The 26,154-nt window shown below is 32.3% G+C and overlaps 1 protein-coding gene across 1 annotated transcript in view; it reads right to left on the bottom strand.

Moving 5' to 3' along the window:
• LOC149904800 (uncharacterized) overlaps nucleotides 1-26,154 on the bottom strand; it is a 202,577-nt gene that overhangs the window by 53,577 nt on the left and 122,846 nt on the right. The window contains exon 4 of the mRNA XM_090107233.1: nucleotides 6,864-6,997. Within this exon, the coding sequence (XP_089963359.1) occupies nucleotides 6,864-6,997 (134 nt within the window). The remainder of the gene's footprint in view (nucleotides 1-6,863; nucleotides 6,998-26,154) is intronic.

Below are 26,154 nucleotides of genomic sequence, written 5' to 3'. Positions count from 1 at the left end.
TTATCTATTTATTCATGCCATTATTTATAATTTCTTATTACAAAAAAAAATTCAATAACCTTACCACATTATGTATTGTTAAAGAAGACAAGTATATTCATTATTAATTTCAATATTTCAAAGACATCTTCATAATAATATTTTATATCAGTCATTTATATTAAACTAGGTTTCCGCCCGCGGCTTCGCCCGCGTTTTCAAAGAAAAACCTGCAAAGATCTCGTTCCCGTGGGATTTCCGGGATAAAACTTATCCTATGTGTTAATCCAAGCTACCCTCTATATATGTGTTAAATTTCATTGTAATCGGTTCAGTAATATTTGCGTGAAAGAGTAACAAACACACACACACACACACATACATCCTCACAAACTTTCGCATTTATAATATTAGTAGGATAGTATAAATGTGCTCTTACACGATAACACGTTTCACAGAGGCTTTTACGTAAGCCACAAGTTTAAAAGAATACACAGAATATCCATAGTTGTAACTTCTTCATTGTATTAAGATAGTTGGACACTTAGAACAAAGATTAACTTAGCTCATTTACTGAGGTGCAAAGTTCCTTATCATTTAACAACACCCTTTCAGCGTACTTTTAAAAACTTTCAGCTCGAAGTGCTGTTGAACAAACTGTAGTGAGATAAAATTCTTTATTACATGCAATACAATAGTGTTAACTACACTATGTGAAGACAGCGTGTTTTGTTCCGAGATGTATAAATATTTTAGAAGTGAATATTGACTAGTATTTGAGTTGTGTTGAACCGAGAATGTTTTATGTTTCATTTGTGGTAGAATTAGATTGAATGGAAGATGGAAGAGAAATATTATTGGTTACAATTTTTAAGATGTGATAATATCGTGACGAATGAAAACTCCTGTATTTCATTTGGTAGAGGTATACTCCACCTATGTAGGTATACATATAATTATGTGTAACTAGCTTTCCGCCCGCGGCTTCGCCCGCGCAGTCAAAAAAAACCCGCATAGTTACCGTTCCCGTGGGATTTCCGGGATTGCGTCATTTTCCCGGGATAAAAAGTAGCCTATGTCCTTTCTCGGGTATCAAAATATCTCCATACCAAATTTCATGAAAATTGGTTCAGTAGTTTAGGCGTGATTGAGTAACAGACAGACAGACAGATTCGCATTTATAATATTAGTATGGATGTATACTTATATGTATAGGTAGCTTAGTAATGGTTTACAGTTTACACTACTGTCTTTGTAATCTTAAAGGCTCGCTCTTGCTATGAAAAGATTAACTTATTTATTCGCAATGAACTAAATTAGGCGTCAACTTTTTGCGCATAACGTGCCTACTGCCTATGTCCGCTTAAAATTAAGGTTAATAACCCAGTGACATGTTAGACATTTTGCGTACAAAATAAAAAAAACGAAAGCTATTTATCAACGTTATAATATTGAATACATGGACTGACCGCTAGCTTCGTCCCCTGTTGGAACTCCTCCTTTGTGCATGTGGCAGTTTATTTGACAATATCTTCGCAGTTGGAAGGTTACGAATAATCTGTCTTGTCATTTTGTGATATGGGTCGCGAAAGAATTGAATCGTCCTGCCTTTATTAATAGGTGTACTTAATAAATAATCCGGTGGGTTAAGAATGTTTGTAGTTTCATATAGATAGCATAGAAACGATTGTATAAAAAGTTTTAAACTTGTGTTTTTGATATCTCGTTCGTAGAAAAAAAAATGGTAAGTTCTTTTAGAAAAAGTTAAAGTTATTTCTTAAAACTTTATCGTCAAAAGTTTTTCCTTATCATGCATCTTCGTAATGTAATGTCGTACTTACTACGTATAATAATATTTAATATTATGAAGGAAACTTAATAAATAATTTCAGTTTATTTTAACCCAATGAATGTCGAACGTTGAACGCTGTTCAAATAATGATTTGTACGGCATCGTCATGGGTATTGTTAATGACTTATTTTCCAGGAAAATCATGTTGAATTTATTTAAGACTAGCTTCCGCCCACGACTTTGTACGTGCATCTCCGTTTTTCCCCGTTCCCGCAAGAATTTCGGGAAATCCTTTCTTAGCGGATGCCTACGTCCTAACATCTACCTGCATGCCAAATTTCAGCCCGATACGTCCAGTGGTTTGGGCTGTGCGTTGATAGATCACTATATCAGTCACCTTTGAGTTTTATATATATAGAAGATGAAATTAATACTGCTGCTTTATGTAATTAAAACTTTACTATGTATTTTCAGGTGCGGGCACAAGAGATTTAATATAATTAAACATATACAAAACGATAAGCCTAGATTAACCGGGTAATGGAAATTAAATTTGATTGCATTCAATTAATTTTACATGAATATTAAATTATTTATAAGTTGTTATGTTGTGTGGATTACGATACTCGTACTTATATATTTTTGGGAGAATTAGTATAGCAATAGAATTAACGTATAGTTTCTCTAATAAAAGTGTAATTATGATAAAAACTAAGATGACAAAATATAATAATTATATTATAGGTTGTATTTAGCTAGTTTTAGTAATCCACTAGCTGTGCCCCGCGGTTTCGCCCATATTGCTCCGCTGCTGTTGGTCTTAGGGTGATGATATATTGCCTATAACCTTCCTCGATAAAAGGGCTATCTAACACCGAAAGAATTCTTCCAATCGGACCAGTAGTTTCTGAGATTAGCGCGTTCAAACAAACAAACTCTTCAGCTTTATAATATTAGTATAGATTAATGAATATGTACTACAATTGTAATTATAACAGTTTCTAAATATCTGATTTAAAAGGTAAAGATTAAGAACGGATAAAATAGATAATTTAGATTTGTACCCTTGAAACTAAAAACAAAACTTATTCTGTCTGAATCTCGAATAATACCAACGAATTTGTAGCGAATATCCGTAACTAAATGCCTCCACATAAGCAGCCTGTTCTTTGCCGATTTGTACACACGACGAACGATTATTTCCAGACCGATAAATATATGTGAATTGAAAATAGAGCATTTGCAAACGTTTTGTTATTCGATTCAGTGAAGTCGAAAGAAGTCTTTCGATGTGAAAACATGTTTCACATGTTATTGAAGTTTGTGCTACGGGCGGAAAGCGGTAGTTTTATTGTCAAACTGTATGACACGGAATGGTGTATAAGATATAAGCTTCTTGATCGTATCGCTTAAAAATATTATGTTGGAAACAACGATGACGCAGCGGATTATGAGTGACTTTCAAGGAAACTTGGACCAAAAGTTCGTGAGAGAAAAGAGAAGAAATGAATATTATACATTCGTAATTTGTTTTTCCACAGGGATGATGATTCTTTCTCAGGGAACTAAATATTTACACAATCGGCACTTACTTTTTTTACCTTTTTAATCTGTTGGTTAGTAGAAATTAGACTAAAATGTGATGATACTTGAACTGTTTTCTTAAATATTAATGATGATGTTACATCACTGAATAAATGTTAAATCATCATCAGGGTAAAATCATATTATTGCAAAGCGAATTCAGTTTAAAAAATACATAAAATAGGTCAAATTCTACCAAATAAGAACTTATGTGTACACTTTTGAGTGAATAAAACGGAACAAAACCCTGTCTTATTTACCTTATTCAATGTGTACGTCACAAGAGAGTAACTTTATAATTCGAATGAACTATTTAAACCCATTATTTCATGAATTCAACATTCGCCCGCTAAAATTGTGCACGGAATTGAATTTTCTCCATTGTACATTCATGGTAGGATACGAGTACAAAATTCTAGTTGCAAAAGATAATTAATGCAACGTGGTTCATGTATAAAATTGTTATGTAACATTTAGTATTAATTTGTCAATGAGGCGCTGAAGTGAAAATTTTGCGGTTGCACTATGCGCTTAGTTTACCTGACGATTCGTCAAATATGCAAGCGATAGAGTGGTGTCAAGAGCGTGGTTTTTGGTCATAGATTCAATCTATTTATATCATTATATAGATCGCTAATCATGTAGTAGGTCGTAAATAAAATGAGGACTTTTGTTTAGATTTGAACAGATTACAATACGTAGCTCTACGTATTTCTGTTCAACCAGTCGTTACACAATTAAGTATACCTGCATTGATTTTTCTAATATTTTATGCTGCTAATATTTGCTCTTTCTATAAAGTTTTAACTTCAGAAAAATACCTTCAAACAATAAACAAAAGGACATATTGCAGGTATATTAATTAAGGGTCAATAAATGCCCAGAAGGTACTCAAAAAGTAATCTCAATATTCAGATTCTCGATTTAAATTAACGTCATTGTACAATTGATGATGCTTTTAACGACATGTGGCCACATCCATAATAATTTACATTTATCACAATAAAAGGAATGTTACTTTAGAGTTTCGGATTCATCATCATCAGCCCATATACGTTCCCACTGGTGGGTCACGGGCCTCCTAAGAGGGTACAGGCCATAATCCACCACGCTGGCCAAGTGCGTGTTGCGAGTTTCGGATTATCAGGACAAAAAGCAAGTTCATCAAAAAGTTTAACCAGCTGTTTTTAAGTCGTCTTAAACTTTAATGGTATGCATTATTGATCTAAGTGATGATATGTTTTTGTTGTTTTTAATATTTTAATAGTAGTAATTGATATTATTGCATTTAAAAGAAATGAAACTTAATATCGTGCGTAAACATACGCGCTAGTTTCAGTAGTTAAATATTTGTAGTAAAGTGCATCATTTACTTTTCTTTGACGTTACGATGATACATTTTGAAAGAGAAAATTAAATTGCGTCAGTTTTAAGTCGAATTTGGGGAAATAGCTAGCGAATTTGAAATTAAATAAATTAAATTAAATCATGCATTCTTTTGCCACATTTTTATTTCCTGGAATATTAAAAAAATAAGTACATAAATTGTATATTGTGTATTTTACGCACTCGAAACTGATTTTAAATAAAAAAGTTTGACAAACGACTTTAATTTAAATGAAAAAACAATTATCGTTCATTCTGTAGAGCTTTCCGCTTGCTCTGAACACCGCATTGGTAATAAATATTATATCGGATTAAGCGAATCAAGTATGAGTGGATAAAAGTATTGCATGCAGTTTATCCAGAACTTTCTCTGGGAAAATAAATACAGGGGCATTAACTGACGGTAAGCTGCGGTAGGTAGGCTGTAAAGAATGTGAGTATTGATTATTATGTATATTTTATTTGGTAGAGTAACTTGTTACACTGCGTCTTATATAGTCTAAATATTATTAAATACTGTTTTATAGTGTTTGACCAAACCGGAGGGCCAACATTATCTGAATGTAAACAAAACTTACTCATAAAAAACATATTATCTCTTTGAGTTATTTTAATATTAAGTATATTTTAACATTGCGATTATAGCAAAGTCTAAGAATTTCAACAGCTTCTCTTACTTACACCCTGATTATTACGGGTAATTAAGTCATAACATACCTCTGGAAAGCTTCTTTCAACAATAAATCGTTTATTAATAACCTTGTTATTTTTCAACAAAATTAGCAAGTCGCATAGCCAAGGTTGTATAAATTCGCAATTATTGAAGTATTTCAATAAAACAAATTTCATCAGCACTTCAACGAGATTATTTCTCAAATTACATCGATAATTAAATTCTGCATTAAAGCGGGTTATCGAATGTCTAATTATACAGTGAATTTATTAACGCTTTCTTTGTTGGATCTCATCCATCACGACTGTCATGACGTCACGTCACGCGTCTGTTGACGAGTATTTCTAATTGATAATTATAAGCACTAGCTTAATGAATGGCTAAGTAGCACATGATTAGGTACATGATGTTGTGGAATTTGTGTTATGGGTGGTTAATTTTGGATTGAACTGGTTTAATCAGGTTTTATCGGGAAGGTAGTGTAGCTAATAATTTGCATTAAAATGCATGTGTTGCATGCCTTCTTTACCTAAATAAAGCTTGACTTCACTGGATATCTAAACTTGGCCCTGTATAGGTAATCTCTATAAGCTACCTACAGGTACCTATATGGCTCTGTACCCATGTACAGAGCCAGGTTCAGATATTATTTTCTTCATGTAGGTATATCTAATCTAATATCAATCATACAACTGTCCGTTTATTTACTAATAGGTACCTATTCTGTCGAAAACATTGTTTATTGAACATTCTTACAAAAATGTTATTTTCCAAACACTCTTTGAAGAATAGGTAAAATATTATTGGGTATAAGTTTCGGTTAAGGGTTGATGAAAGAGGTTTATCCCTGTAAGGGGACTCACCTTTCAATCAGAGGGTGAGAATTGAAGATAATTTATTTTCCTCTAAGCTGATTCCACTTCCTTCTTATAATAGCGATTTGTAATGCTTTTGATGACGTAGTGCTTCATTTGAAGGTTAAGAAATTTTTTTTGAAATAGCAAAGTAGTAGTAGTAGTTAGCAAAATGTTATTTTCAATATAAGAATACTTAAACAAGGCTTCAACGAGATTTGAAATTCAAAATAAAAGTTTTAAAAATACACATTTTACCAAACTAATGTGGATTTTTTATATGGCAAAGCTTATTTAAATAAATATATAATAATATGCTCATAAGTATTATAATAATATGCTCTTGCATATTTATTTAAATAAGGATCAATATTTCTATGAGTGGCATCGATTATCATTACACATCTGATAATCGTCTGCAAGGGTTCTTGCAAGTCATAAAATATATATACTATAAGTTATACTACTTATAAGTTTTTAATATCATCGGTGAAGTAAGCCCTTAAAATTTTTCCCTACCTAAAGCTCAACGCATCTAAGAAGTTTTCCCTACAAAGAATTAAGTATAATTGCTATTACTAAAATTATAACTCACATCACGTCCATTTAGTAACCAAGTGAGGTTAGCCGGCGGGTCAGCTGGTGGAGATATACACTGGGCCCTAAGCGAGTCCCCTGAGGCGTACCATCCCTTCTCCGCTTTTATCGTTGGCTTCTCTGGGGGCAGCTCTGGAAATAAAGAAAGATTGTTTGAAAAAAAGCTCGTGTGCAGCACACGTGTCAGAAGAGATTCAAATATACCAAAATCGTCGCCTCACTCCATGACATGACGGTACTGCCATGACGCGACCTTGAAATTTTACTCTCAACTTAAAGAAATTTCTCTTAAAAAATTCGCGAAAAATGGATAATTTCTTAATCTTAATATTTGGTATATTTTACAATGTCACTGATAGGGAATTTCTGTTGCTCTTTGTTGTTTTTACGAAACCCTTAGTATCATTTTTAAATTATTGAATTAGATGCACAAATGATTTCGAATAGCATATAACCCAAATGTTACATATGCTTCAATTGTGTATTTATTTTCATATCAAAATTATACGGAACTAGTGAAACAAGTTAAATCAGCGAGCGAACAGTTGATTTTTACAATTTATTCTTTAAGAAACTATCATAGAAACAATGAAATCAAAGAAATAAAAACAATCTGCATATCGCCACAATATAGCTATCAAAAATATCACTACATAGTATAAAACAAAGTCCCCTTCTCTGTCCCTATGTCCCTATGTCCCTATGTATGCTTAAATCTTTAAAACTACGCTACGGATTTTGATGCGTTTTTCTTAAATAGATAGAGTGATTCAAGAGGAAGGTTTTAGTATATAATTTATTGTGTTTTAGACAAAGCGGGCGAAGCAGCGGGCGGAAAGCTAGTTATTAATAAAGTATTGAATTACCCAATAAATATAACTGTTACTTATTTCATTTCACAAGAAATATGAGAGTTAAAATATTGCTTCGTTACGTTAGAACAAACCTCAGTGAGTTGGAAATTTGATAGATTAATTAATATTGTCATAATTTCTCCAACGAGTCTGGTTAGATTACAATTATGTTCAGTCTTTTAGAAACAACGATACTTTTTACTGAATAATTTTAAATGGCATTAGAATACTGGTTCAAGTAAATAACTAGTTGTTCTACTAGCTCTTCCGTTCCTTTTTTTTTAACTGAAATGTCGTGTGTGTTAATTTTGGTTACTCAAAGCGATATAGCTTTCCACTCGCGGTTTCGCCCGCTTTGTCTCAAGCCTTTTAGTATAAATTATATAATAAAACTTTTCTTTAACTCACTCTATCTTTAAAAAAACCCCATCAATATCCGTTGCGTAGTTTTAGAGATTTTAGCATACATATCAATATTCATGACTAATTCCTAGAAAACATGTCAAACATTCGTTCGATTCGATCGCACGCAAAATTACAGAACCACATATTATTATAAAATAGTATGGTAACTGTTCGAGCAATGTATGCATGTATGCTTCTAACATATTAATACTAGCGGTCCGCCCCGGCTTCGCCCGTGGTACATATGAAAAATAGATGTTGGCCGATTCTCAGACTTACCCGAGATGCACAGAAAATTTCATGAGAATCGGTCCACCCATTTCGGAGGAGTATGCAGACTAACATTGTGACACGAGAATTTAATATATAAGATTATAAAGCTGAAGAGTTTGTTTGTTTGTTTTAACGCGCTAATCTCAGGAACTACTGGTCCCATTTGAACAATTCTTTCGGTGTTAGATAGCCCATTCATCAAGGAAGGCTATAGCTGTCAACTGTGGCTATAGGCTATAAATCATTACGCTAAAATCAACAGGAGTGGAACCGGGTGAAACCGCGGAGCGCAGCTAGTATAATATAACAGGATACTCTTTCATTACGCATTTGATAAAATAATGGTCTCAGAAATAAGATCGAGCATTGTATAGCATTTCAACAGCACTTTCATCAAAACTTCATTATACAACACGATTTTAAAGTTTAAAATTGCGTGGCATTTTGATCGATGGTGGAAAATGGCGCGCGAAATCTTAGACAAGATGGATTTTATGTAAAATTGCATTAATAAAGCACTTCTGTTCACTTGCTCTATCTGTATTTTGTATTATTATATTCTTACGTATCATAATGATAACAGTCGTACACTTTAAACATAAGAAGCCTACTTATTCAGTCGTACATACACACTTCATCCATAAGTACAACCTATTTATCATTTCATAACAGTTCGATTTATTGTTTCCAAGAAAAACATGAACATAACATTATAGAGATACTTACAAATATATAAAAGCTTTGTCGTTAAAGAAAACAATACTTTGTGATTATTACCAACTAGCAGTCCACCCCGGCTTCGCCCGTGGTACATATTTACGTTTTCTCTACGTAAGAACCATCCTCGTACTTCAAGGAATATAATAAAAAAAGAATTAACGAAATCGGTTCAGCCGTTCTCAAGTTATGCGCTTACCAACACATTTTGGGATTCATTTTTATATTATAGATATTGGACATATTATTATTTCGAATTACCATTTTTTTCATTTGGCAAATAATAGAATGTATGCTATTGATACTTTCGCTGTTCGCTTGTGAAATTACCGCGTTGTGGTAAAAGTTACCAGGTAAAATGTATAAAGGTCAATTTTGCAGTAATGTGGAATGCGTATAGCATTTAGTCAATCAGCTATTAGCGTAATGAAATGTTCGATCAAAATTCCGATTTAGTTATATTGCGGTTAACCAAAACAGATTTTGAACTCGTTACTTTATTTGTGTAAATGTAATATGATATTAAAGGCTTAAAATAGTATATGAAAAGTTTTGAAGCTTGTGTTTAACAAGCAAGAATTTACTGAAAAATACGATACCAAATAATGTTTTTTGTATATAATTTTAGAAAGAATAGAGTTCAAAAATATATGATTTATTTGCTGACTGCACTTCATTTCGCCCCTAAATGAGACGAAAAATTGTAGCAGTCCAGTAGTAAGTAACATACATACATACATACAACGAAAACAAAAAATTTAGGTACCACACCAGGTACGGTAATACCTTAGTATAACAACAGTTAATTTCACATGTATTTTAGTTTAAGAAAACAAAAAGAAACAGTGCGTGTTCCGTAAATGCAAATAAACAATTCGAAAACGCTGTTACATGGGGCGAATTCGGCGCGAGCTTTGGCAGGGTTAAGGTGGGTTCGTGCCAGGTTTGATTTGCAAATCTTTGTTTTACACCAATATATTGCGAGGATCCCTTTCGAATCCTGTTTTCCAGCAAAAACCGTGCAACTGCCGGTTTTCACCATTTCTCGAATATACTGCTACTATATTCGTATACGTATTATTCGAACGGTCGCGATTTATTTTCATCGCGCCACCAAATTGGTGTTTTGGGGAATCACACATGACTGCTTAACGAGAATTAAAATTATTTATTATATTCAGCAGCGTCAATAGCCCAATAAAACTGGATTAATCGGAATTGCTATTTTTGCTCCCTCAAATAAAGTCAACAATCATATCAAAGAAAGATTAATTACGATCAAAACCATGCTTGAGCTTATTCAGATCAAACTTTTACTAAAGCAAATGGCAAAACGGTGGCAAATGGGCGAAAATCTTTCGAGAAAAAAATATAAACCGTACTTGAAGCAACGAACTGGCAAAGTCAATACTTGACAAATCGCAGCTTAACGAGCGACTCATGGTTCGTCTCATCGCAAATATTATTTCGGATGTGAACATAAATTGAAATTGGGACAAGAGAATAAAAATAACATAGTAGGCAATTTATAAAAATACAATGTCACTTTTTTTACTTTTTTTCAGTTATACGTAGAGCAGTAGCATGGTAGGTAAGCATCACTTGAATCTAATTAACTAATTTGTAATCATTTAAGGAAAAGTCAAAAGAGCAGACGCGTTACCTGATGCTACGTGAATATGCTACTTACATCGCTATTTGTTTTTATATTAACGTTTAGTAATAATTTAGATCCTGCATGAGAAAAATATAAAGATCGTGTCACAACAACACTATTACAAACGTTAGGAAAATTCCGAAAATTAGAGTTATATTATTATCATAATATCACAGCATAATTGACACTGCAGTGTTGCAGTGATCAAATGTTAATTCGATAGTTAATTATAATTACACCTGAACGAACCAATCCCAAGCGGGATATTAGATAAGTCAGCACAAATAACATTCTCCTTATAGAGGTATAAGATCTGCTATCTATATAACGAGCAATCTATATATAGATACTAGCTTTCCGCCCGCGGTTTCGCCCGCGTTTTCAAAGTAAAATCCGCATAGTTCCCGTTCCCGTGAAATTTTATGGGATAAAACCGATCCTATGTGTTAATCCAAGTCACCCTCTATGTGTGTGCTAATCTTCATTGTAATCGGTTCAGTAGCATTTGCGTGAATGAGTAACAAACACACACACGTCCTCACAAACTTTCGCATTATTAATATTAAGTAGTAGGAAGTAGGAAGGAAGTAGTATAGGAAATATGACCTTATTACTGCTTCTAGAAATGTCTATCATTGGTTCTAAGAATGGATATAAAGTTCTCATTGTATTAATATTAGAAATGCTTGCGAAAGGAAATCAGTCTGAAGTGCAGAATCAAGTGATCAAAAAGAAAAATTGCTGGGATGATTTTTTAAATCTTTAATGATTGTGAATACGCATTATTTAAATACATAATAACAGTTAATTTCGTAATCATCCTATGAAGAATAAATATCTATGGTGACGAGTGAACGGATGGCGCGTTGGTGAATATCATCATTATTTTTGTGCACAAATCCAGTCAACGAAATGCTTTACTAATAATTTAACTTTAAACTTACAAACAGATCAACTTCATATTAATTAATAATAATTAATATGGAGTTGATCTGTTTGTAAAGCTTTAACGGCTGAGCTGCTCAACTTAGATATTAATATTCTAGTGTGTAAACCGTACAAAGTATAATAATACTAGCTTTCCGCCCGCGGCTTCGCCCGCGTTTTCTAAGAAAAACCCGCATAGTTCCCGTTCCCGTAGGATTTCCGGGATGAAACCTATCCTATGTGTTAATCCAAGTTACCCTCTATATGTGTGCTAAATTTCATTGTAATCCATTCAGTAGTTTTTACGTGAAAGAGTAACAAACATCCATACATCCATACTTACAAACTTTCGCCTTTATAATAGTAGTAGGATACAGACAGTTTGCATAGTGACATTTCAAGTATTTTTTCTAAACGAGTTAAGTCTTTCTGGTACGGCTGGCACACGACCGGCTGAAACCTTCATCTAGTACATTTAAGGACACAATGAGTTCCTTTCTGAATGAGAACGAAAAAGCATAAAGCGACACATTGGTTTCATCTATGACTAACTCTATCCAATTCGCTTTGTATTCAACTCGGAGTAGTTGTTTCACGCACGTGTCTGGAGCTCTGATGAGTACAAAACCCTAATAGTTGAATGTGTTCTTGAATTTTAATTTTGACGTTTATCTTATCTTTTATGTATATTTCTTCTGTGTGTTGGCACTAAGCTCCTCCTACAGCTGCAGCGATTTAAAAAAAATTTGTGTGTGTGACAATTTGATCACTGCAACACTGCGAAGCCGCGTGCAAAAACTCGAATTAAGAACAAAAATTATGTTAATAATATTTAGTTTATTAAAAAATACTAATATTTCTCGTTTTCTTATCCTCTGGAAAGAAAACCAATTCTTAATACGATTCAAACTCCTAAAAATACAATAGAATTCCAGTATTAAGTAGGATTTATGTAAGTGCCTGTCTGACAATCGCTCAAAGAGGCGTATAAGAACTATTATTAAAATTTCGTTGACTGTAAAGCTACTAGGATATTTTAAAAGCCTTTGGATCAAGCACAACATTAAAGAAGATTTTTATTTATTTGAGCCTTAATAACTTCTCGATAAAGTTTAAATTTCTTCACTTCATCGCAACCTGAAAACCAGGACACGCATCAAATCCTACGATTGAACACCGTTAAGGATGTTAAACAAACCATAGAGCAGGTTAAGGTCAGAACCCAAACTGTTTCCGGGCGTGTGTAACTTGTAACGTGTTCCACACTCCTTGTTCTCTGGGGAGGATTAATCTGTGCCTCCCATATGCGGGCACTCGGAGGTTAATTCTGCTTCCTTTTTGCAAGGCACGTTTATTTGTTTGGTTTGAACTTTACGTAAGCGGAAACACGTGTCGGAGATCTTAAATTCTGTCAATTTTAAACACAACTCGCTTTCTAATAAGCTCGAGTGTTCATTAAACTTTTGTTAAAATAATACAATAATTTGTAAAATAAAATACAAAGATAAATAATATATTAGTATAACAAAATTAAGTCCCTTTGATACTACGATTCTTAAAATGTATTTAAAAGTCATTAAATCAATAATATGAAACTAAATAAAAATAGGTACTAAAAAGCTGTTGACGTGGAAGAAAAAAAAAGTAAAATTCAAAACAAAATTTCATATTACATTTTTCAATAAAATAGGTAATATTACAAATATTCAAAATTGTTAATATCTACCCTTAAATCGTCACACCCTAAACCAACGAACAACAAACAATAATAATTTGCGCAGTTTAAATCAATTCCGGTTACAACTTGCATTATTAAAGCAGGGTCGGAGTCTGAGCAATACATCAGCCCACCCCCCGCTATACATTAGTTGCGAATGGTGATATTATAACAGGTTGAAAGCGACTTTGTAATTCAAATACGTCCCTGCAAAGGTATTCCACGGCGCAGAAATTTAAATTCGGAATATTAGATTGTGGAAAATATAGCGTCTTAATATTCCGACCCGATAAAAACGCGGAATTTTAACGCAAGGAAGTTTCATTTCGACTCGTTGTGATTTTATAAGTTTTCCCAGGTTTAATAAAAGGGAAGCGTGTGCATGATTTTTCGTTACTCGCGTGGATTATCGCTCCATTGAAATATTATTTCGCTGGTGTATTTCATTATTTCCCTTATTGCGTTAAATATTCAGGTGCGGGGATTGTTTTATGCGTTTCAGAGATAGCATTATTATTTAAATTAGGTTAATTAGTAATCCGTTAATTAATAAGTTATAACCGTTTAATGTTCTGTTATGTTTGGGAATAATAGATAGGAGAAATGAAAATTAATACACAATTTTGTTGGATTTGTAGTTTATAAATTACACAATATAAAAACAAACCCCATCGGTATTTATTATTATTACGAAATATTATAAAAAATGTCAGGACTCTCGAATGATAAATGAAAAAGTGATTTATCACTTAAACATGGCGGTAAGACCACTCGTATTTCATAAAGGATGAAATCAATAAGTTTTCATTGAAAAATATAAAAGTTATTACTTTGGGTCTGTAATATCGGCCCGGTTCGAACATTTTACAGCGGCCTTCGCTGAATGTAAAGTAGGTGAAATATCAAACTTGGAGGTAACAAGAAAAACACATTTGCGGCGGAAAGTTTCCTATTCCCAGTAATGTGGGATAGTACTATCGAACAGTTTATGGGTCGAGTTAGTAGCTTATTGGATTTCGGCTCATGCTAATTGAATTTAGCCGATGCGAGTTACACGGTGTAAATAAATAAAATGTTAATGTACGTGCCGAGTTTGTTAACAGATGTTACTCGTAAGTGGCAGGGTCTGTTTTATTTTGTACCGTCTAATTGTTACTGGTTGACCCTTACAATGTCAAAATGTCGCTTGGAAAGAAGGGTAAATTTAGAATTTCTAAAGAAAAATTGCGGATTTCAATTTTAATGTACTCATAATATTATGTGTATTATGTTTATTATTTCATATAAGACAGTATATTGTTATCTATGTGTATCATAGTCTATTCTATAACTTATTCAATCCAATAATAAATGTAAAGCTGATATTTTGGATTCAATAACTGAAAATGGTTGAATGATTTTCAAAGCTACAGAGAGACTTAATTACTTTCATGTCTACAATTAAACTAATACAGACCAAAATATATCACTTGATAGCATTTATATTAATTTAGAATCTTGTTATGGAAGAACACCAGATTATAAATAAGGTAGACCTATTATTCTATTTTGTAGACTACAGTGAATTTTCGTAAATAATTAGGTACTTTCTCGTGATATTCCTACTATCAAATTATGTATTAGCAAATATTTTATTACGTTACTTAATTGGTAAAATATTAAAAAGATTTTTTAGAACTTTTAATTTTGTTAAAACAAATAATTATTTTCCTTCATACACAAGTTAAAACGATCTTTGCATTTCTAGTTAAAATACCATCTTAACAGATATTTTATTGCAAAATACAAATTAATTACCACCAACTAAAGTTTATTATAAAAAAAGTTATTCATCAGCTAAATAGTTCAAAACTATGACCTAGTATGCACTAGCGCATATTCGATTCCCAGTGATTTATCGAGAGACAGCGCTTCGCTTAAACGGTCGCGATAATCGATTTCAGTTATCTTTTTCTAGTTATCTGGAATTTAAAATCGATTAAACTTCGCGTTCTTAGTTCAGTTATATCCGAGTTCCTTGGTTAGTATGTTTGTATGGACACTTGGAAATGTAATTGAAAATGTGGATGTGTCTTAAAATATTAGTTATTATATTTTGTGCGGTTTTTCCACAAAAACATTACCCGGACACTTTCCGAAATCATTCTATTAGATAGATTAATTACTTAGATAAAATACTTCTTATAATATAAATAGGAGCTGTGTATCTATGTTATGCTTTAAACACAAAACTGATGAAGTGGTATAGAAAAATCAATATTTATTTATAAGGACAGGGGCAAGTTTATGAAGACTATTGTAGAAATAACAACTTTTTAGTATCTATTTCTCTCTTTCACCATAAAGTGACTACAAGACAACCATCATCCTGAAACAACTCTATTTACCTCTACCATACAAAGTTTTCAGTCAAAATCAAAAGAGAATATCCTTGTGCAAGGTGATCCGTCTGTCTGTCAGTGTGTCACCCCGACAATTCTTTGCCGATCGAGGAGCGATAAGAGGAATCTGTGATGGCAGCGGATTCCGCGTGATTGATGCTGATTGCCGTGATAAGTGTGGTGTTTTAGAACGATTCCGAGTGCTTGAATAATGTATTAGGGCGGGTATACACGTGGCTTGGTAGATGTGTATACACTTTTTTGATGATATGTTCAAACTCAAACATTTATTTATTTAATTATTATACTTCTTTTAGAAGCACTTTTGAACCGTCATAACATAGTTTTACCATTTACCCAGGGCTTTGGCTAACATTTGAACTTAGAACGGAAGAGCAACAAAAGCACGTATTTACAAATGATCGACGTTATTACATTTAGTTCATTAACCACACAATAATATTCCAATAATTCTCTTACAAAAGTTGACTCATAAAAACGCAAAGAGCTTCGTTTGAAATCAACCTTAATATTATATTATTTAGGGATAAGACCTTTGCTACAGCCTTTTATCGCACGTACCCTTGAAATGGGGACCTAATAGTGACTGATTTTTATGTCCCAACTCCCAGCTAAAGAAATAAAATATCGAACCTCGAAAACTCTCGAACTAACAATAATATCCATAGCTTAAAAGTTTGTGAAATAATTTTATAGAACCGTATTGCTTTAAAATTACCTATTTTCATATGAACATAGTTGGAATTACTGTGACAAAATTACATGTGATATTTTTCTAGAATTCATGAAGTTATATAATCAAACCATCACATTTACACAAATATAGGTTGTAAGATGTTTTAACGGACACTCCAATACATACAATGTATTAATTTCAATGTATAGTCAAAGTAAGCTTTCACCTTTTCATTTTTAAAGCAACAAAGAGAAAGATTTCAAAGAGCACAATGCGGATCTTAAAACGAGAACCACGCAGGCCGGGCGCATCAGGCAGGAATTATAAGTAACCTGACCGCAGGCGTTGCGCCGAAATACAATTCAGTTATCGGATATATGCTCAGCTTTAGTTCAGCTGAATGGATCGGGAAGATTCGACTTCAGCGAACATTTAACCCTCGGCATATCTAGACAAATGTACATAATATTATCGACTCTGTACAGAAACCTAATCTTCATTCTCCGGAGGTATTTTTCGCATCGTTGCTTTCATCTTTGTGTAAAGGATTGTGCTAACTCTGTGCCCCTTATGTATAATTTTAGCATTAAGAATACTCGCAATTTTGATTATAATGTATAATTTTATTGTTTATGTATTTTATTTAACGTGGAAATTGCTTAATTTGGATATAATAATCATGTTAATAATCGTCGATATATTATTATGATTTTAAAGGGCACCAGTCGATTTAAAGACAACATAAATCAATACAAATACAATACTTATAACGTTATATTAACTTCGCTAGCTTCACCACCACATTCACCACCATTTGTCAAATTATTTTTAAAATAATTCAAAACAATTCCATCCATAAATTACGAAGCTCCCAACAAAATAACTGGACATTAGTAAAAAATTAATTCAACGCGCATAGTTTATAAACCTGCACTCGTTTGATATACGTTTTTTAAATTCTCGCTGTCTACTTTCAAAATTTGCAATTTAAATCCCTTATATCTTACTTAAAAGTGAATTTCTTTGCCAACCGCACACATATCAGTGTCCCCAAATTTGCATTACTAATTGGTTGACTTGGGATTCTCGGGTTTTGCCGTGTCAGATTTAGCAAAAATTATTTCTGTGAAATTCGTTTTAGGAATTTTTCAAAGGATATACGAGTCAGGTAGATGTGCTTTCACAAATATATGCATTTATCTGGCTTTATTGTTGCATGATTCACTTACGTGGTTTTATGGCTATAATAAAAAGTGCTATGATGTAAACTTACCTTAATACAAAACATAAAACTACGTTTGATTTTTATTTTACTTTTAGTCATTAGCGTAAGTATCCGAAACATCAAATCAATCATGTTTAAGATTTTAAACGTGTCTCACTTACTTAAGAATGTAAGGCAAGTCAGTTTTTTCTTCACAATAATAAATGGCACTAACGATAAGAACATTGTATGTAAAAGAAATGAAATTTCTGTAAATGAATACATGATCAAACTACAATCAGGCGTCATTACATGAAATCGATCCTTAATTTTACCAATCTGAGCGGTAAACATTGTTAATTATAATTAGATTTCAAGGAAATTACGAGATATTATCTTGATGAAATTAAAATATGCAAAAAATAACGCGATGAAATTCAGTGGCAACATACTCGAATAGTTCCATAATATTTATCTTCAGCTTTTCCCTTCAATAATACATAAACATAACATTCTTAAGAACCAGCAGTACACAATTTGAGAGAAACAATAAATCAGTAAGTGGAGTAAGAATACTTATTCCGCACGCATTAGCCAACAAAATTGTCGGTCTCATAAAAACCGTCCGCCATAGCGTCAGGGTGAAATTATTATAAATCTTCATAGCATTACCATAGAGCAAGTTAGGGAACTTTGCTCTTTCGTGAATTCGCTCGTAAGTGGGCTGTAATTCATCGAAGCATATACGGAGAGTGAAAAATGTTACTGCGTGTTTTCGATGAGTTCGAGTGAACTTCTCTCGAGTTAGAAGTTATTTGACAGTTTAAAAGAAGCAAAATATTGCGCCGGTTACTGTTATATTTTGTTAGCAAACAATTTATTTAATAGAGTATCTACAAGTTCTGGGCTGAATTTCACAAAGATTGTTCTTTATTTTGTATTTGAAGACTATTTGAATAAGGGCTGATTTTTCAATCCTTGGTTAAAACTTATTCATCGAATAACGTATTAAACTACCATTTCAAAAATGTATTCTAATTGTCCGTATTTGACAGTTTACAGGGGACATTTTAAAATGTTTGTGTAATACTTTATTGGACGGATAAATTTTAACCAAGGATTGAAAAGTTGGCCCTAAAAATACAAAAACCAATAAACGCTTATGTTATAGTAAAATGAAGACAATAAAACTATTAGTTTCTATTGAAAATTTAATAACTGTAAAAGCCTTTCAAATAAATGTAATTACAATCAAATGTTTAAACGATATTTGATTAATTATCTACGCTTAACTGGAGTCGTTTTATTATGAAAATCAAATTTTGAGTAATATTTCGTCGTTCTTTGTAATGATGACTTATAACAAACTTATAAATATTAGAGAAGTCAGTTTTGTGGTTGAAAATTGGCTCAGCATCAGACCGGGCACATGCGTGCGGCAATTAATTACAGAACACAGAATATCCACGTTACAGCAATAATGTCATGTTTTATTAAAATAGGATAATTATTACAAAAAAATGTTTCATAAAAAAGAAAAATTTATTGATTTAAAAATGATTTAGATTTTCTTCCATATTCACTTCACGAGTTGTTAAATGTGAATTTCGAATACATGGAGCTAATGAATTTAAACAATTTAAGATTCCACTAGATACATATTTCCCAGCAAGGATTTTTTTTAGTCATTTATCTATGTGTCCTTACTCACATTCATATTTACATACATGACATATTTTTGTTTTTGTTGTGAATGTTGTAAAAATTAAGAGCGATAGCATTGTCCGCAGCTTCGGCCGTATGCTTAAAAGTAATTTCCACGGGAATGCGATGTTTCACCTAATTTCCATACTTAGACTACTGAAAGGAATACACTTTCTAACACACTTATGCATTTAGTTTTTTCCTCACCTATATTTAACGACTTTAATATTTATCTACAATATAATCTGATATACTAGCAAATAGTAGGGGTGCATGATAGATGCGTCCCAACTATACGAGGTTACAAGTGAGAAATAACGCCAATGTACGCGGCGGGAAGGTAACGACAGAGATCGCGAAATCTCTATATATTGCCGAAAATATTCCTCCCTTCCCACGTTCCCTGTATACAATTATTCATCGAGAACGAATAAAAGATTATTTTGACAAATCTTTTGTTAGAGTTGCAAGTGATTTAAAAAAAAGTTTAAAAATCTTATGTGAAATGGAATGGTTTAATTTATCGGAGTAAAAACTCTGCTAGTATTATAAATGCGTAAGTAACTCCGTCTGTCTTCACGGCTAAACCGCTGAACCGATTTGAATAAAATTTGGTGTAAAAATAGTTTGTAATCTGAGAGAGGATAGGTTTTACAGAAATTTCTCGGTAACGCAAGTTTTCATAAAACTACCCGGTAGAAAGCTGGTAAAATATATCATAATATGTTCGAGTCTATCTTAAATAATTTAGATAATAATTTCAAACATTAAAACAATGCAAAAGCTTTTATAGGCGCGAAAATAAATATAGTGAGTGAACCAGTATCGAATATAGTGAGCCGATCAAAGCTTACATTCCAATCATATATTTTTTTAGTTTTCTTGTCAACCTTTCATGTAAAACCAAAAATATTCGCTGTTATACGATTCGGCACTGTATGTTTAAAATATAATAGCTATATTTATGTTTAGTTGAAATAAATAAACGTTTGATCATATTTTTTTCAAGAGAATATTATTTATGTTAGTTCACAATTGTAAAAAAATAGACGTAAAAAATTTTACGAATGACATGAAAAATGTTAGAAACATAATTAATTATCTTTAAACTAAGCTTAAAACATTCATTGAAATTATCCTTTCAATCGATAATTAAAACTTTATATATTTTTTCAAACGTTGTTGCGATTTAAAATAACACGTATCTACCTAACAAACCTAATTTATACATAGTGTCTAAATTTTTCATAGTCCATTGTGACCACAAATTGCATTAATTAAAAAAAAATGTTTATCACCAATATAATTCTTTAATTCTTTTTACACTTATATACTTTTTCAATGTAAAAAATACCTTCCATTTTGTGACATTTCCTATGAAAATTTAGTCAAAACACGCACGTATTTTGTTATTTCGATTCGCTGCTTTTTTGCTCTCTGTCTGCATGTCATAAAAAAGTTATGCGTAAAAGAATTATAATATCACTGTGAGAATGACGGACGATTTTTTGCCGCAAAATTTTATATTCCCTCGAAAATCCCGACACTGGTCCTTTCGCTAACCCATTTGAATTGCCAATGATTTAACTTTTTTAAACGTGTACGGGTAAAAATCTCGGCTTTGCGCTTTAAGATTGAGTCACGAATTTCGACAATAGTCTATTTTAAAATGTCTATGCTCAAAGAAAGCGATATACATCTCTTATATATAAAATTCTCCTGTCACAATGTTAGTCTGCATACTCCTCCGAAACGGGTGGACCGATTCTCATGAAATTTTCTGTGCATATCGGGTAAGTCTGAGAATCGGCCAACATCTATTTTTCATATGTACCACGGGCGAAGCCGGGGCGGACCGCTAGTTTCTCTATAAATTTATCTTAAAAGGTAAATAGTATGTTCATAATATCATAATATCTCGTTGTGAATACTAGAATATAAGATATGTAATGTTATACTATAAATAAACAAAAAATAAAAACTTTACAGTGAATTCAAAAAGCAACGTAAGCGTTATATTATTATTTCAGACGCTGAGTAACAACGTAATCACGTGCAGAGTTGTTGATATTATGTTGAGATATTTTAACATTTAAAATAAATTTGTTGTGTTAAGTCTTTATTATACTATTTGATACACTCAAAAAATAAATCGAAAAACAGCATTGGTCATTTTCCTTCGAGAAGTATTTAGAGTATATTATACTTATACGTCGAAAACAATAATGATGTATTATATACGTCGTTTATATAGGTACAGGGTAACGAACTAACACATTGAACTAATAACTCCCTCGAGTGTTCGTTCCGTTGAAATATGAAGATTAGCTACTGAGAATTCCGCAGTATTTCTTCAAGGAAACAAAGGCAACCGCTGGAGTTTAATGAGACGCTTCAATCTATGTCATTTGGCCCTGTATGAGTTAGTTCGGATATTTATAGGGGAAATAGAATCCAACCTGCAAATTGGCTTAGTAATGGATTTTGAATTCTAAGTCTGTATTGATAGAGTTGCATTTGCGGTTATTCAAATCCTCTTTTTCGTGTATAGTAATCTATAGGTATATATTTCCGTATTTTCAAGCATATTAATTTGTTGATACACTGAATTGTTACTAACAAATATAATTTAATACTAATACAGTTTTGACTTTCATTAATACATCAAATTTTACTTAATATTTATCTTAATTGTATAAGGTATTTCATACATAAAATATGCGATATATATATTTTTATTTTATCCTTGAAGATAAATAATTAAATAATCAGTTTTGTAAAACTTAAAGTGTAAATAAAGATTGTACAAAATAAAAGTTCGAGCGAGTGTTGCTACGAATTTCATCATACTTGCTACGACGTAGCACCACGTATGTCTAATAGCAGATGGTGAAAATTGAAACAACGATGATAAAACTCGATAACTCGATCGTTCGAATTTATTAATATTATTAAATTTTGACTCCAACAATTAATATGTATTTATGCTAAAGTTGAACTTTGCAAATCAAATGGATTGTATCCTTTTCCTCAAAAGCTTTGCTTTATATTAAAATTGTAGACCCACGGTAAACAAAACAATTCTACTTATAACACGGTTGAACAACTGCATCCTTCAAGGTAAGTACTTTACCATTTTGGCACTCAATAGCACTCTCTACCCGTTGTTTGAATGTTAATTTATATTCATAAGGTATTTTGTATAAGGTTACACAAATTTTGAAGACTTTAGATTTTCAGCGATGTTTTTTGAGAAATTTATAATAACAAGATTTTTTGATACATTTTTGGCACTGTGAATCTGAAAACTATATTATGTCATTATATGAATATTTTAAAGTATAAGTTAAGGAAAAAGACATAAAAAAAATCTTAGCGATACAAATTAGAAATATTTAAAAATTGCTATTGTTTTAATTCTTGCATAAAAATGCAAGAATTAATTTCCGGATATTGTGGTGGTATTGAATAAATAACATTAATTAAAATATTCAATGTTTCAATACGATCATACCATATCAGATCACAAGTTAACTATTAAATTGCAAATAAATTATATTATATTATAATTGAAGTATCGAATAAACTGATATCCAAAACATTTAATTCCACAAAGTATTACCACAATATTATGTACAGAATTTGAATATTGGAAAATAAGGAAACAAGGAACCCGGCTGCTGATATTATATTATGTAGCCTATGTCACTACCACTATTCTGACCATAACAATGACACCTAACAATAATAATTAGTCACAATCCATTCAGCAGTATAGGCTCTAGAGAGTGCCGAAGAAAATACATATTATCTAAATACATACATTCGAAAAACATAACCCTACTTTCACAGGGTAAAAAGGCTAAACTTTCTATACTATTTCTTTGTTAACAAAAATGTTTTTCCCAGTCTTGTCCAGCAATATAAACAGTGTCGTTCACTCGTACTTACAGGCTCCGGTAGAGGACGTTTATCGACTCAGCACTAATGGATTCCAGCTATTTTCTCTAATAGATTTTACGTCCCCACTTACTCTTTAAACTGTAATGGACCATTATGCAATACTGAAAACGGTTAATGCACAAATCGTAATTGCAAACAATGTTATGTTTATTGATGTATAAAAAGCTGTTTTATTCTAACATCCTATGTAGTTATATGTAGGTATTGTGAACTAAGTCTGTAAGAACTAAGGAAACAATAGTCTTGTAATTGTCGTATTTCAAAGGGAAAATTGGCGACCGCTATAGACTTAACGTAACGATAATTCAGCTTTAGGAAAGAAAGAAACAAGGACATAATACTTAAGGTTATACTTTGTAATCTGTTTATCAATCTATACTAATATTATAACGGTGAAGAGTTTATTTATTTGTTTGCTTTTTTGAATGCACTAAACTCAGGAACCCCGGGTCCAATTTCAAATATTATTTCGCTATTAGGTAGTCCATTTATTAGTATTCCATTTATTTCATTGGTAGTCCATTTATAAAGGAAATATATAGGCCATATTATATTATAATCACGCTATAACCAATAGGTGTCGAGCAATGCGGGTAAAACCGCGGGGCACAGCTAGTAATAACATATCTCCACGAATTATTACAATATAATCAAACATAGCGTGAATAAATTTAAATATAAAATTGGAAATTGGAAAGTAACTTGCAATGAAATCACGCGTACAGCGCTTGATTGCATACAGTCGAATGCACTCCGGTAAGGAATTGTCGCATCAGTAAACCCTAAACGTTTTGAATTATTTTATAGGTACCATTATTTTCAGACGATTTCACATATTTTTTCCTTGGTCTACATCTGTTAGAATGAATAGAAAAAATCATGTATTTATAGAAACATGTTATAAATTAGATACTTTTATTAATTGCAGTGTACTAGAAAAGATATTGTTACGACTAGTATACCTTTCAAATCGATTGAAATAGGTATTGATAATATACTCTTAATTAATAGCATCTAGTAGGTAACAAATCTACGTCACCTAGAAGCAACTTTACCTAAAATCTATTAGGTAACATTGCTCCTGTTTCTATTGAAAGCAACAGAAAAACAAAGGCGCGTTTTGTTTCGCCGACTTCGATTAGGCAGCGCCATTAATCAAACCGTTAATAAATCACTAATCAACCGCAATCGAAAGTCAACGTCGACAAACCATTTAATGAAACATCAAAAGAAAAGATTCGGAATGGGGGAAATAAAAAGAATTCTTTAAAAGTTGATTAGTGAGGCTTTTTGGATCCTGTTATAATGTTGATGACTTGGTCTTTGATGGTGGCGAAGAATTTGATTAAAATGCAATGTTCTTTGCTTCGCACAGTATGGAACGACTTTGTCAAATTTACGGAGCGTACGTAATTTTTAAGATGAAAGGAAACATTAGATAATCGGAAAGAGAACGTGCTGAATTTATTTTGATTTTCGTTCGTGTTGAACAAATTATATAGGATAAAGCAAGTTATTTATTTTTATAGATAGCTTACAATAAAGACATTTTTTTGTGTTATCTATACATTACCAAGAAAACTTCCAGAAATCATATAATTATTTATTAGAGCACTGTTGCCCGCAGCTTCGCCTGCGTGGTAAAGTTAAATGTTAATATGAATGAATTAATGAATGAAAACGCTTTATTGTACACCATTACAAACAGGAAAAAGACATACATATACAGAAGAGAGACATGCACAAATGGCGGCCTTATGGCTTTAGTAGCCATCTCTTCCAGGCAACCAAACACAAGATAAAAAAACATAAAATCATGACAGAGGGTGGTGGTAAAGCTATATTAGATTAATAATTAAAAAACAAATTCAAAAAACAATACACTGGTGGTACAAACTTTCATCCCCTATTTTATCCCCTTGACGGTAGAATTGATCAAAATCCTTTCTTAACGGATGCCTACGTCCTAACATCTACCTGCATGACAATATTCAGCCCGATCCGTTCAGTGGTTTGGGCAGTGCGTTGATCACCTTTGAGTTTAATATATTTAGATTAATTAGTATTTCAGTTACCAAGCTTCAAGGAGTCTTCGAGGCTTGTATCACAAGCTGGCCGAAATGTAATCGCTGTCTGTAATATCAAAGCAGATTCCGTGGAATATTCCCACTTATTGATGATAATCCCCTATCAAACACAGTGCTGAATCAATGCTAGCTTTTGCCTTCGCAAACATGTTGGCATTATAATAGACAGAAATACAATATTTAGTTAACATGCATTTAGTACGTGGTATTTACTTTGCATATTAATATTTTATAACTATTTTTTCTTGATCATCACTAGGTACATACTTCATATCTATGCATATAGGTAATATGTATGCATATATACTTAAAACTACGCAACGGATTTTGATGCGGTTTTTTTAATAGATAGAGTGATTCAATTTGATCTATATAATTTACTACCTTTCCGCCCGCGGCTTCGCCCGCGTTTTCGAAGGAAAACCCGCATAGTTCCCGTTCCCGTGGGATTTCCGGGATAAAACCTATCCTATGTGTTAATCCAAGTTACCCTCTATATGTGTGCTAAATTTCATTGTAATCGGTTCAGTAGTATTTGCGTGAAAGATTAACAAACATCCATACATCCATACTTACAAACTTTCGCCTTTATAATAGTAGTAGGATTAAGTTTAAGACAAAGCGGGTGAAGCCACGGGCGGGAGTTAGTAACTAATATAATATAGGTACTAATGAGCACCTTCTGAAAAAAATAATTATAAAG

The sequence above is a fragment of the Colias eurytheme genome, chromosome 11 (assembly GCF_061535395.1).
Source record: "Colias eurytheme isolate Ceu_HAF_F1 chromosome 11, ilColEury1 Martin Lab GWU primary, whole genome shotgun sequence".
NCBI classification, from domain to species: Eukaryota; Metazoa; Arthropoda; class Insecta; order Lepidoptera; family Pieridae; genus Colias; species Colias eurytheme.
The sequence above is the reverse complement of the archived record's forward strand: the minus strand, read 5'-3'. Positions and strand labels throughout refer to the sequence as shown.